This window comes from Myotis yumanensis, unplaced genomic scaffold (genome assembly GCF_028538775.1).
Source record: "Myotis yumanensis isolate MYYU_CA2020_CCGP unplaced genomic scaffold, mMyoYum1.0.hap1 SCAF_4, whole genome shotgun sequence".
Lineage (NCBI taxonomy): Eukaryota > Metazoa > Chordata > Mammalia > Chiroptera > Vespertilionidae > Myotis > Myotis yumanensis.
Window position 1 is genome coordinate 11,927,536 of NW_027223755.1, and position 14,775 is coordinate 11,942,310.

The 14,775-nt window shown below is 43.8% G+C and overlaps 1 protein-coding gene across 3 annotated transcripts in view; it reads right to left on the minus strand.

Annotated features, from left to right (window-relative positions):
* The window catches only part of SEMA5A (semaphorin 5A), a 394,782-nt gene that overhangs the window by 51,605 nt on the left and 328,402 nt on the right, over positions 1-14,775 (minus strand). For all 3 annotated transcript variants that reach the window (XM_070411885.1, XM_070411886.1, XM_070411888.1), the window contains exons 12-14: positions 11,922-12,129; positions 4,961-5,078; positions 670-851 (exon numbers count right to left, since the gene is read on the minus strand). In XM_070411885.1, coding sequence (XP_070267986.1) covers positions 670-851; positions 4,961-5,078; positions 11,922-12,129 — 508 coding nt within the window. The remainder of the gene's footprint in view (positions 1-669; positions 852-4,960; positions 5,079-11,921; positions 12,130-14,775) is intronic.

Here is a 14,775-nt window from a genome sequence, read left to right on the forward strand (position 1 = left end):
TCCCCTGGTTCACCTAGGAGGTTGGCTGACCAGCTGCCAGAGCATCACATCTGCATTGTGTGAACCTCTCCTAGGTGTGCATGTCAGCAGGCCTGAGGGACAGGGACCTGGGGCCCCCTGTTTACAAGAACAGCCATGTCACAGTTTCATGTGTCTGCCTAACTTTGATCTGAGACTTGCTTTCATTCTCAGGAACCACCTAATGGCAAGGTTAGAAGGGCGGGGCCTACAACTCTCCCTTGTAACCACTGGGGGTCACTGATGCTGTCAATAGAAAGAGACAGTTGTGAAGAGCCAAGTGAATTGGCCAGCCCATAACAAATGGACCGGACCAGACCGTGTTGTCTAATAAGGGACAACTAGTCTAATATTCCAGAAAAAGACTGTCATTGACATGGGCGTTTCCCTCAAACAAGCCAATAATATTGTGCACCTGAGCAATGTTTTTCTTAATCTAATGAGGGAAACAAGAACAGGATTAGATTTATAATCTACTTTAGAGTTTAAAATCTCCTTCCATAGAAAACGCAGTTTTGAAGTGGTAAGTGTCTCTGTCTTTGTCTGCCTTTCTCTTGACATGGGAAGATAAACATTAGGAATGATTTCCCAAACTCCTCTGCAGTCAGAGTTCACACGTGAAAGCAGGCCTGAGTGTTGGGAGCCACGCACCTGGAGCAGTTGGTGATCTCCATGCGGGGACCCGTGCACTGCCAGCCGCCACACTGGGGGGCCGGGCTGTCACAAGCGCGGGTGCGACAGAGGCAGGTTCCCACGGCGCTGCCATCCGTGTGCGTGCAGGGCGTCCACGGGGACCACGCACCAAAGTGCCCATCCACCGTGAGATTCCTCATCTAGGAAGCAGATACAAGAAGGATGTCAGAAAGGGTTAAGGCTGCAAACATAAAGAAAACATAAAAACTCTTACAAGACAATCAGAACCCACTTAGAATATTTTATATTATAATAAAAATGGATGAACGGGGGGAAAAATTCAAAGTAAAGCATCAGAAGTCATCGGTGAGGATGATGATGGAGACAGTGGGGGAGGGGAAAGAAGGCAGAAGAGGAGAAGAAGGAAATGGAGGAGGAAAAGAAGAAGAGGAGCAGGAGGAGGGGAGGGAATTTTCAGGGTGCTAATAGCTTGACCATCAGGTGATGGCAGAATTATCCACTAACATGAGAAGACCAAGGGACAAGAAGAATTGTAGTGAAAAACCACAGATGTACAATTCTGCTGCATTTTTATATAGATTAGCCCCCCTGGCTGGGGCGTATCCTGTTCAAGGGCATGGCTTCTAGTGTCCACACAACCCTGGCATGGATGCCTCCTCTCCCCAGGAGGCACAAAGGATGTGGACAGTATTCATGCATAAAGCCCAGGTAGATTTTTGTTAAGCGACAAAAATTACAGGTCATGCAGGACATATGTACTTATTTTTCGAATCATGCTAGATATGGCGATTTAGATCTTGCTCAAGCACTTCAAATCTATTAAACTGAGAATAATGTTTTAATCACATTTATATAAACAAACAGAACTGTAGTCAATAGTTAGTCAACTATTGCCCTATCTCCTGGACAACACAAATTTATGAACATTTTAAAATAGGGATTGTGAGGTGGAAAAATGGGTCTTAAGTTGCTAAGTGCCTGGGAAGGTTCTGGGGTCCCATTGGCAACTTGATCTCTCTGGAGAGCAGAGGTTCTAAGCAACAAATGGAAGCCTATGCCTGAGGTGTGGCTGGGAAACTAACTCAGCTGCTGTTGGTCCAAGGTTTGTGAAGACTTACAAGGTGGGTTCCCCAGAGGGTGTGGTATCAATCTCAGCACATTCATCACCCGTCTAACCTTGAGCTCCATGGAACAGGACCTCCTCTCGTTACTCAACTGGATCTAAGATGCACTGGTCTCATTCAAAAATCCCTCAGCTTATAAAGCTTAACTTCATTGGGCTAAATATATGTAGATAAACAAAGAAATGTACTTTGCTGATTAAAAGATTTTATGTATGTTTACATTTCTGAAATCAGTTGGCATCTTGCAATCCATGGAAGCATTTTTTTTCTTATAAAATAGTAGTATACTTCATGATCAATGACATATCAGAAATGATGAAATATGGTAGATTTGGCGAGTAAAATTAAGCTTTTCTTCCATTTCAGTCAAAACTAAAGAATAACATAAAAGCAAATTACATTTTTAATAGACTTTCAAAATACCTCTCTAAGACTGATCTAAATAAATGTTAATAATTTTCATCTAGTTCATTTCTTTCTAAGAAATAGATTGCTAGAAAAGAATACATAATTAAAATAGTAGTTGGGTTATTCAAAACTTCTCATTTTTCTACATGGTAGCCTTCATATATGAGAAAATACATTGTTTTATTTCCTGGTTATTGCTCAGTGACATAATTTATTCTCTGTTGTTAGATGCTTTCCATATTGTTAACTTATTAAAAGTGTATCTTGAATATGACATATTATATAGGGTGAGATGATAGGGATGGTTTTATATAAGAAAAGCACCTCAAACAAGGAAAAAAAAAAGAACCTCGTTACGTGTTTTCTGGACAGTGAATCAGCGATTACATCTCAGGTATAATTTTACAACAGAGGAGGCAGAGGGACAGCTCTAACCCCAGGGCAGATGTACACCACCCTCTGACTTTCCTGAGTTTATAACAAAAATGTTCCTCTCAGTAGCGCTGACAACTTTAGTAACAACCCTCTGGTCATTTCTTAAATATTGGATCAACTCCATTTCTTTTTACGTTGTTGCTTTTCAATTGATTTCAGAGAGAGAAAGGGGGAGAGAGAGAGAGAAACATCAATGATGAGAGAGAATCATTGATAGGCTGCCTCCTGCACTCCCTCTACTGGGATCAAGCTCACAACCCGGGCATGTGACCTGATTGGGAATGGAAATATGATCTCCTGGTTCATGAGTCCACACACAACAACTGAGCCACACCAGCTGGGCTCATCTCTGTTTTCTTACTGTAGAAATATACCGGACACATATTTGTCATAAACCAAGTGGCAGCATGTGTATTTTCCATTACACAAGTAAGCAAGCCTCAGATATTCAATAAAACTACCATGAGTCCCAGACCGATGGTCTTATTGCTTAAGAAGAACTGCTATTGCCCTTGCCGGTTCTGCTTAGTGGTTAGAGCACTGGTCCTCAGACTGTAGAATATGTGTTTGATTCTGGTCAAGGGCATGTACCTCGGTTGCAGTTTGGGCAAGTGTGGGAGGCAACCAATGGGTGTGTCTCTCTCACATCAGTGGTTCTCCCTTTCTGCGTCTCCCCCTCCCTTTCACTCTCTCTTAAAAAAAAAGAAAAATCAATGGAAAAAATATCCTGTGGTCAGGATTAACAACAGCAACAAAAGAACTGCTATCTATCATTAAAATGTCAAGGTCAAATATCTAGAAGAAGGTGTGCTGATTCTTGTAAAGTACACATAGTACATTAGAATGGCATTTCAGAGAATCCGTGTTGTTTTCTCTGACCCTTGCTGGGTGGCTCAGTTGGTTGGAGCATTGTCTCAAGCACTAGAAGGTCCCAGGTTCGACTCCTGGTCAGGGTACATAGCTAGGTTGCAGGTTTGATGCCTGATCGTGGTGCTTATGGGAGGCAACAGATCAATGTTTCTCCCTCACATCTCTCTCTCTCTCTCTCTCTCTCTCTTTCTCCCTCCTTTTCCCACTCTCTAAAATCAATAAAAACATAATCTCAGTGAGGATTTTAAAAAAAGGAAGGTGAACACCATTGTGCTTCTTGAGCGTTGTTCAGAAATGAAAAGGGACTTATTTCAAGAAACACTGCAGAAAAAGTTGCTTCTAAAATCAGAGTTCTGAAGCTATCACCCAAAGGACTATCAGCTAACCCTCTTGCAAAGATCTGCTGGAAGCCCAGAGGAGGTTATACATTCATCTCGTGCCAACACTTGGGGAAGGACACTGGTTTTCATGGCCCTGGCCTTCAACATGTCACTCTGTCTGTTTTCCCACTTACAAATGGAAGGACAGTCTTAATGCACACAGGTTTAGATAAGAGACTTAGCAAGTTCCTTGACAGGATGCAGACCCAAAGTTCACATGCCTCAGGCAGTTCTGTATTGAAGCAACAGCACTGATTTCAAATAACGAATGTGGCGCTTCTCTTCTCAGCCCTGTCTCACAGAGGAATGCCAGAGCTGACAGTCACAGAGAACAGCGGTTACATGACAGCAAAGTAACTTAATAAATTTGCAAATGTGTGGAAGCTAATAGCTGTTAATCATATTCCCTGAGAGAGAAAAAAGACAAATAAAAAAAGCAGCTGGTTCTTAGAAGTGAGGACCCAAATAAATATACTGGCAATAGAAAATGTGGAATCGGTTTTCTTGGATTCAGAGTCTGACTCCAAATGCAAGTGAGCTGCTCTTCATTCTGCAGAATTCACTGTGGGAATGTACATTAGGCTGTCTCTCCCAGACCTTGCTATGACCCTGAGCAGGATCTACAAGACTGTCCCACATGGGGCTCCATGGTAATAGCCTTTAGTTCATTCTTTTAAAAGCTCTACTTGGCTTCTGGAACTATAGTTCCCAAGGGAAATTGATGGGTGTGGAAGGTACTATTTTATTAATGCTACAAAGGGTACAATGGTTCACACCAAACTCTGGAGATAAAAATCCAAGACTAAAATGGAAATATTATACCCCATTTTTCAAGTCAGCACTGTTTCCTCTAAGATACTTCTCATCAAAACAGACAAAAAGCTTATGCCAGTATCCCACGTGGCTCTCATGCAAGGGAAGAGCTGAGTAAGTTAAGAGAGCACAGATAGGGTGTGCAGGAAAGGTTCTAAGATAAAAACCATGGACGTCATTAAAGGGCTGGTTAGTGACTGAGGACAGCAGGGTGACTGAGGACAGGGTGCTCAGAGGCCCGAGAGCGCAGACACTTACAGGACAGGTGGAGAGGGGCTGCTCCCACTGAGTCATGCTCAGGCTCTCCTCCAGGCTGGTGCACTTCTTCATCACCACATCCCAGCCACAGTAAGGGTCCTGGGCCCCGATGCAGGCACTGCAAACACACACCCAAGGATCAATAGAGAGGCAGCTTAACTAAACAAAGATGCAGACTAAGGCAAGCCTAACTCTTCTGACTTCACATGGGAACTAGTTATGCAAAACAAAGTTTCAGTATGCACATGAGAGAACATAGCTATCTGTACACACTTGCAAGTATCCAACTAAAACTAAATAAATAACTGATTTTCATTGAAACACCTGTATTTTTTTTTCTAAGATAGAGGGCAGACAATGAAATGACTATCTGCACCAATGTGAGCCTTTTGCTGTTATCAACAGAGCTAAAGTTGGAATTTTGCAATGCTCAAAAACACTAGTTGTTGTTTTCACCACCACCACCATCACCATGACCACCAGCATCCCTTTAATAATAGGTATTCTTTGTTGAAAACCTACTGTGATATGTCAAATTATCCCATTTAGACACAAACAACTTTTATAGGGAGGTATCATTGTTATCATTTTTATGATCACCATAATCATCACCACCACCACTATCTTTATCATCATCACTATCATCAACACCTTAGTAAAAGACATTATTTGTTGAACACCTATTATGGTATAACAGGTTCTTATATCATTTAGACACCTAAAAAACTCCAACAAGGGAGGTATTGATGAAACAGCGAAGAAAACAGACACACAATTTATAAAATTGGCCCAAAGACAAGCAAATACACCCAAAACCCTGCAATGTGGTTAGTTCAAATTTAATCAAATGAGTATGTCTTCCTTTTCATTACTATGGCTTAAAATGAATATGAAATATCAGTTTAATAATAGTTTAATATAGCTGTCTACAATATTCTACATATTATTCAGAAGTATTGTGGACAGTGGATATTTTATTTTGGTTTTGCTCCAATGACAGAGTTCATGCACAACCTGGCAAAAACAGGCATAGTCACTGTACTTAGAGAACTTAGTTTTTAGTAAAGGGGAAAAAACATTAAACAATTATGCGATAAATACCACAGCCAATTGCAAAGAAAAAAATCACAGGAAAACAAAGTCAAACTGCTCTTGTACATGTGCTCTGCTCCTTAGGAAACTGAGCAAAACTGCTGGCTGCCTAATGCAGAGCTAAGGAGAGCTAAGGAACACTAAGTAGAGCTAAGAACCTACACTACTGGAAGGACTATGGAATATTTTTAGTACACCTTCTTCTTAAAAACATATTCTCCATTGTAATAACAATCTATAATATAATATGATTAAATAATCTATATATATAAAACCCTAATATGCAAATACACCGAATGGTGGAACAGCCGAACAACTGAACAACCAGTCACTATGACGTGCACTGACCACTAGGGGGCGTGTGTGGAATATGGATAGGCGTTGGCAGCAGGCGGCAGAGTGAGGAACATGGTGGGTGTCAGCTGCAACAGGATGGTGGAGCAGGTGAGCAGGGGTGCCAGACCAAGGCGGGGCACCAGTTGCTGTCATCAGGGCTAGCCTCTGGTGGTTACTGAAAATTCTTTGCTCCTGTGGACCGTGGTCTCGCCTGCCGCTCACACCTGCTGCTGGCACCCAGCACCAGCTTCAATCGCTCAGTGCCATCAGTGGGTGCAAGTGGCAGCTGCTGGCCCCAATCGCCCCCCAGGGCTTCACCTCCCCCTGCACCGGAGGGGTGATTGGGGCAGCAGCCACCACTCTCACCTGCTGATGGTGTCGGCCCCAATTGCTCCATGCTGGGAGCAGAGCTGCTGGCAGAGAAGGGACTTGAGGCTGCAGTGGGAGGGGCCAGGCAGGGGCATGAAGAATGGGCAGAGACCTGCCCCTGTGCACACCACAGGCTCAGGGCCCACAGTTCCTTGTAAGGTGCACGAATTTGTGCACTGGGCCCCTAGTATAAATAATAATATAAATACATTAACATTTTGGCCAAAGAGGAAAAGAAAAAAAAATTAAAGCACCCCAACCATGGTTGTAGGGGAAGAGAGTGGGCATAGCAGAGGCAGGAGCAGCTGTGGCATCTCTACAAGATGACACTTATATTTTATTTGCTTTTATTGTCCACCTGGATCAAAATGTATGTTGGTATCATTGCCAGAGGTGGATTTACAATGAAGTCAAAGCAGCTTTACTTCCTGAAGTTTTTATTTCTTCAGTTCATGAGGCCCTTTAAGGCACCGCAATTAAACCCAGTCATTTTGCACTTATAATTTGATATTCTTTTCTTTAGTGAGAACCGTCCCCAAATGGTATAAGCTTCAGGCCCCACAACACCTACATTTCTCCCTATTACAGAACATTAGCATGCCTTCTGTTTCTGAATCCACAAGTCAAGCACACCTTCTACACATTTTATCCATTCCTTTTCCAGCCTCCCCTGGACCCGGGGATTTACTGTGACTTTGCTAGAAGACACTGGGTTCCAGCCCCAGCCCACCTTAGACCCCTATACAAGGCGCTCTTCACAATTGTAATAAGCCTGGTGATGAATGCACTTTGTCTTCCCCCTTCTACTTTTTAAACAGTTGTAATGTTGACATACACATAATGGGTTCCTTTTTCCAATTACTATCACGTCACAGATGTCTTCATAGCCATCATTTAACGGCTTCAGAATAACCCACTGAGCAAATAATTGACTGAATACGTATATCATAACTTGTTGATTCATTCCCTCACTATTGGAAATTTGGGACTGGAACACTGGGAGTGATTCCAAGACAACTGTAAAAGTAATTGGACAGGGATGTCAGGCTCAGCGATTAGGTCCTCATGTAGTCCATCTGAGATCAGCTGTAATGATAAATTGATCTGGGGATAAACTCTAAGGTAACTCCAAGGCCCATTGGCTCAAATCAACAATAGATATTCTGGAGATTTTATTTATGCCAGAATTTCTCATTAGATTCTGAGCCCCATGACAGGGTCAGGGCTGCCTCATTTGTCATCATCCACTCAGGGCCTGGCTTGGTGCTTGGCACATATTAAGTTCAATAAATATACTAGCAATGAGTTAACTAAGGAAAACGGACCACCGTCTTCAGAGGCCACACCAATCCCAACACAAACAAAAACTCAAGACGTTGAGATTTGGGAAATATTAAATTCATATGAAAGGGAGAATAGTTTGTAAAATGAGTACATGTCAAAATGCCTTTCTGAATGCTTATGTGATTCATACCTGAATGGCCAATGTTGTCTTGCTAGGGACATGTGGGTATCCTGCAATGTCTTTCTGTAGGTGTATATTTCTCCCATCGGGCAGATGCAGTCTTTAGATAATATGTAATTAATAACATTGCCAACCAATTAACTCCACCTTTTAAAAATTTTCCCTTTCAAGCCATGTCTGAATTTCCATACTAATTTTCTTAATAATGAAACTATCATTTAGTTTCTTTAACTAAATGATAACTAGTACAGGTTGACTGGATTAAGGATAATTAGATACCAATGCTCCAATAGAGCCAAGCTCCTTATTTTAATGGTTTCATCCACACACACACACACCCCAGTTTTATAAAGCAAAATTTAAAAGGCATGTGTCTTCTGTTTTATTTATAGGCTATGATTCATCCAGTTTTCCGCTTTGCTCCTCTTCCCAGTTAGTTTTTATAATAAAACACAAACAAAACAAAACAAAACAAACACGTAAGGCCCAAGGGTTTCCAATCTTTTGGCTAATGTTTTATATCACTACTCTTCTCTGCAAAGGGGTTTTACTGTTCCACAAGAACTGAGGTTTTCTCTTTAGGTTATTAAGTAAAAAGCAGGTCAGGGCGCATGCCCAGGCTGCAGGCTCAGTCCCCAGTGGGGCGTGTGCAGGAGGCAGCTAATCAGTGATTCTCTCTCATCATTAATATCTCTCTCTCTCTATCTTTCTCTCTTCTCTCTCTCTCTCTCTTTCTCTCTCTCTCTCTCTCTCTCTCTCTCTCTCTCCCTTCCTCTCTGAAATCAATAATAATTTCTTTTTAAAAAAAGAAATAAATAGAAGAAAGGAAAGAGGCAGAGAACCAAAGATGAAGCCTGGGCCATAGGTGTAGCAACTCCCAGCTTTGAACCTGGGCTTCATGTCACTAGAGCCATATGACCTTGAGCAGGACACCAAAAATCGAAGCCACTATTTCTTCATTTGAAAAATGGAGATAATATATGACTTTACACTCAGGGTATATTATTGACATGATAAAATGATCAAGTAGTGATAAAATCCAGCACAATGCCAAACATATAAAAGTTGTGGAATTGTATGAATTGTTATCATTTATACACGTTCATCAAACTATGCATTGCCTTTGAAGAAAAGGCATTCTAAGAAATGAAAAATGGGAATATGATTACTTAAGATCAATTTTTCTTCTTAAACACTTCAAAATTCATTAATAAAATTGAGTTTCTAGTAGCAGCTAAAATGACTTACATTCTACTACAGAAAGTTTATTTAAAGAAGAGGTCAGTAACCTCCTGTTACTCAATTATTATTCTGTTCCTATTTAGTGTAATTTCCTAGGCATACTTCTGGAAAATCAACATTGCTTTTGTCAAAACAGGCAAACCAACAAAAACAAAAAACAATTCCTCCACATAATTCACATAAAGAAAATCTGGTCACAAAGATATTAGTTTCTTAAAAATTGATTTTTTTCCCCCAGTTAATTTTCACTAGGGAGATTTTTTTGTCTTTCTATAGGAGGATGGCAGAGAAACATTGGAAAGAATCCAGAGAAACTCTTGAATTAAAATATTTTCTTTTCGCAAGTGGAATTGCTAAGAGTCAGACCCAAACTACTCCCCACTGAGAGTGGGCACACAGAGACCACAGTCCATCGATCTACAGTGAAGTCACAGTCTCACTCTGCTTTCCTCTGAGCGAGTGGACGAGTAACCAGCAGGGAGACAGCTCTGGATATAATAGTAAATTCTTCCCTCTGCAGGAGCCTGATGATGACAGAAAAGTGGCCTTAATTTCTTCGACAGAAAGAGGGAGCTGTGAACTGCTCCTGGCCACAGTGACTGGTGGCAGCCACTCCTGTGGATTCATGACCAGCCTTGAATCATGACCAGTCGTGTAAGAGTTGTGAGAGGGAAGATGAGGCCTGGCTTCTGGGATCTGATGCAGGACTTGGATTCCTTACCTACAAGGAGCTGAGCACCAGGAACCCAGATCCAATGAAGGGAATCACCATGAGAGGATGAATGGCCTAATGCTTTGCAAGCTATGAACTCCCACTCTGGCACCAGAAACACCTGACATACAGCACAGGCCTGTGTCTTTGTGCGCAGTAATCAGGGTCACTCCCCGAAGAAGTCACTGTTGCATCTCAGAGCTCATGGGGATGGAGCTGCAAGACTGGTGCCCTTCTAATGCATTCTGATGTGTGACATGTCTGTTAGCAAGACTCCAACTCTCTCTGTCTGTCCCCCACTGAGTCATCAGCAACTGGCAGAATAATCCCTGGCTTCAATTAGTCCAGCAGGGAACACAAATCCAAACAAGTTTTAAGCAATCATTGGTTAATGTTAGGAAAAAGGTGCTCTATAAAAGATAGCTGGTAATAAATATCACCATCCAGTATCAATGCTCGCAATAGCATTGTTATTAGCTAGAAGGTCCCTAATGTTATTTCTCAACACTCTATTACCAATGAAGGTATGATAGTACAGACTTCATTTTCTAGAATCATCCAGAAGGAGATATCGCAATACATAAAACCTTCCTTCTACACTTTGCAGAGTGCTTTAAATTTTTCACTCTGCACATTATTCATTTCATTCTACAGTAATTTGCATGTTAGGTAAGAAAGTGGGGTGTAAAATACTGTAGTGACCAGATCAAGAAATAGCATGTGCAGGTCTGTAATGTCACTCCCAGCCTCTGAACCCAAAGCTCATGCCACTGGGTGCCTGGTTTGAGAAACAATGACCTGTGCATGGTGTTTGTGAGTGACATATCTAAACATCCACTTCCACACCAAGTCTGCACCGATGCCCTGTTTTGGGGACTGAGCCCCATGGACACTGAAGCTTATGATTTCCCCAGAGCCAGTCTTGTATCAGCCGTCAGAGCATTTATGCAGCATTCCAACATTACAGTGCTGGTCAAATGTATGGTGGACACAGAAACTTGCAGCTTCCCAAGCATATGGGCCTGCATTTTCACAAACTGAGCTTCAAATAGCACTGCGTCCATAGTGGATACCGCATGGTGGGTGAGCAGACTGGCCGAGGCAGTGAGGAAAGGTGTGCTGGTACATGGGTTCTCCAGAGCCTGGAGAAACTCCCTTTTCCTTCCCTCCTCCCAGCAGCCTGGGTGAATCTGGAGCCTCTGGAGAGGGACAGCATCCCTAGACAGCAAGTGCCCAGGACGGAACCATGAGGACTGACCAGAGAGGGGGTGCCATTGCCACTTTGGGGGGATTAACTTTGGGTTGAGAGGACGCATACTTCATATTGTTCTGATACATATATTCTAACATATAGAAAATGTGTACACGCACACACATATACATACACACACGCACACATGCATTACACAAATAAAATGAAACTTGTGCCAAATTAATGCAGGAATGCCAATGACCAGCATTATCACTGAGTGTTCTAAGGCGCTGAATAATTTGTTGTAGCCCTGACCTTTGCTTGCAGATGTAATAATATGGCTCCTCCTCCACAGACACTGGTGGGTTATGTTCATCACAGTAAATCAGTTTTCTTCAAAACCCTCTGCATCCTGGGAGTCACGACACAGGGACGTTTAGGCCCGGCTGCTATTCAACCCCAGGGAATGTGAAGGCCTCTGGCTCCTGTGCCCTCTCTCAGGTGGTGTGGCTGCGAGGGCACAGCGTGCAGGATGGACCTGGGGCTCCCCTACCTGCGCGTGCGGTGGAACGGGCACCTCTTCAGCGGGATCCTGGCCACGTGCTCCCGCAGGCCCACGAACAGGACACTCTGGCTGTGCAGGATCTGCAGGCTCCGGATGGGCTCCCTCCGCCTCTCCGGGAAGAGCTCGATCTCTTCCAGCACACAGCTCCCCGAGGTCGCAGTCAGGGGCGCCCGCACCTTCTTAATGGTGCCATAATCTGCAAAGGCAACAGGGAAGGAAGGACACAAGGTCAGTGGGCCTCCCAGCCTGGCTGCTCAGAGAATCGTCTGAGGAGCTTTGAAGATGCTGTTGCTGGGGCCCCAATCCAGACCTAGTCCATCAGCCGCACTGGGTGTGGGCCTGGGCACCAGGCATTTTTACAGCTCTCAGCAGACCTACCATGCAGCCAGGGGAGAGAACACTCAGCTACCATCTGCCTCGTCCTAGAGCAAGCCTGGAGACCGGAGGTTACTGCAGCTCGAAGGAACCACCCACCCCCTGTGGACCATCAGGTGACAGAAATTCTAAGAGACAATCTTGGGTTTCCAGTGTCAGAGGTCCTGACTTTGCCACCCCAGGAAGGCAGATGCCAGGCCACGGGCAACTGCAAATCTGCAGGACAGTGAAGGCTGCCCCTTTTCCATCCTGCCCTTCTCTGTCCCCAGCTTCCATCAACCCCTTCCTCTTTAGCTCTGATGTTCTTCTTAGGGATGCTTTTCTTGGTCTCAACTCCCCAAAGCCTTCTTCCCTGTACGATAAGCATCCATTGCTAACCTGGACCCTGCAGTTCCACCTGCAGTTTTTCTGCTCACTACAGGTGTCTGCTCACTTATTTATAAGCACTGCCCAAGGATGAGTGTCCCTGACCACGTAGACTCCCCAGATTGGCTGTGAGGGGCACGGAAGAAGGGCCTTTCAGCAAGTGAGGGGTCAATGCCAGGTGTCAGGGACACAGACTTAAAACACATGCTATTGTCCCTGGGGCTAGGCCCCTGCTATCAGCCTGCAAACCCAGTGCGTGAACCCAACCCTCTAGAAGCACCTCCCCAACATGTCATCAATTCCTCAGGTCATGCTGAAGGCAGTGACTGAATAAAACCCATCAGGGTCCAAGGTTTCCAACATCCTTCTTCTGCACACAGAAAAGGAGGCTAAGAAGTGACCTAAAACCAAAAGTAAGTCATAACCCTTTGGCTCCAAGGCCTCCTGTCAATCTTTAATCTTGGAAGGCTCTGGACAGAAAATACTTCCAGTTTTTTGTTTTCGTGGAAGTCCTTAGAGATGTTTACTTTTACAGAGAAAAGATGTTTACATTTAAAGGAAAAAAATACTTATGCAGACATATGTTGTCCTGAATTTATTTAAAAATGGCTATCTGAAACATCTTCTTCGAACATGTATTATGAACTGACTACAAAATAATACATGCACCATTAGTAAACTATTACTTAATTTTATTTTAAGCTAGCTGGTTAAATGTGTTTGAGAAAGTTCAAGCATAAAAGCATAATTCTGTGGTATGTGGGGATGATTAAAAACACAGTATCTGTCTTTGTGGGGGCGGCGGGGGGTATGTGTTTGTGAGCAGGAGAGAAAGAGAGGGGGGTGGGGGGATGGAGGGAGGGGGCAGTCTGTGGAACAGGCAGGCAGACATTTTAATAAATACACGATACATAGATTTAAGTGTTGAAGAAAATTTGTATGACTTTACTGTGCAAGTAATGGAAATCGCAGTTCCCAGCTAGTGGGGAATTCGCCTTCATTGACTCTGCCTGGCAGAATGCAAAGCATGAATAAACACAAGGCATCAAGGCAGTGACCAGGACAAGGTGGGAGTTTCAGGAAGGTGAGTGAGCAGCGATGTTTCAGCCACAGCACCCTGAGAGGCGGTCCTCGCCAGCAGAGGGAGGTGACAGCCTCCTGTGGAGCAGCGACAGGGACATCAGGGAACACTGACTGAGCCAGTGGATGGCAAGGCTCTCACTAGGTGGCGGTGATGGCAAGGCTCCTGAGAGCTAAAGAAGAGATTCCTGGGGCAAAACAGAGCATTTTATAGCAATGGAGGAGTGGGGTGGGGAGGGGACAAAGGAGAGGGGCGTTCACCTGGCGAACCTTCATCCCCTGTCTGTTACTATACTATTTTCACGGGAAACAGAGCTTATAGGACTAAATCCTATGCAACAGCTGAGCAAAGACCCCTTACTGCTTAACATGTATTTTTGGTAGATTATTACTCTGAGAAACCTGCCTAAATAATTGTTCAAATGTCAATACACTGACATGCATTTCAAACTCTTAAGCAACTGCACGTAAAAATTTTCAAAAAGATCTTTAATAAAATGACTTCAAAGAAATAACCATCACAGATCAAAACTTTCCAGCATATTTTCTGCACATCGGGATCTGGTGTTCCGGCTGACCTGGAAGTGACAACATCGTGGGGCTTAGAAGCACCTCAGAGAGTGGTGCTCGGTGTGGAATTAAGAGGTGGCCCACCTCCTCTGCCTCTGCTGGGTCTCCTCCTTCTCCTGAAGCATCTGATCCTGTGAGGAGCCTCCTGAAGCCCCTCCCTCCCATGGCACCAGGGTCAGCACCTGTGGAACTCCCTTCCCCACAGCACTTATGAAGCTCTTTTGGTTCCTTGAAGCCTTTACTTCCACACTTCGTTCTCGCTCCATGGCCAGAACACTGTCACCTTAGCGTAGAACACCTTTCTCACCTGGATGTCTCCAGAATATTCACTCTACTCCCCTTACTGAGTCTGAAGTGACCATCAGGGCACACATGACCACACTGTCTCCTGCCTCAGACCTTCTGCATGAGGTGCAGGCACCATCTGAGTCATCCTTGGGCCTTGCTTGGC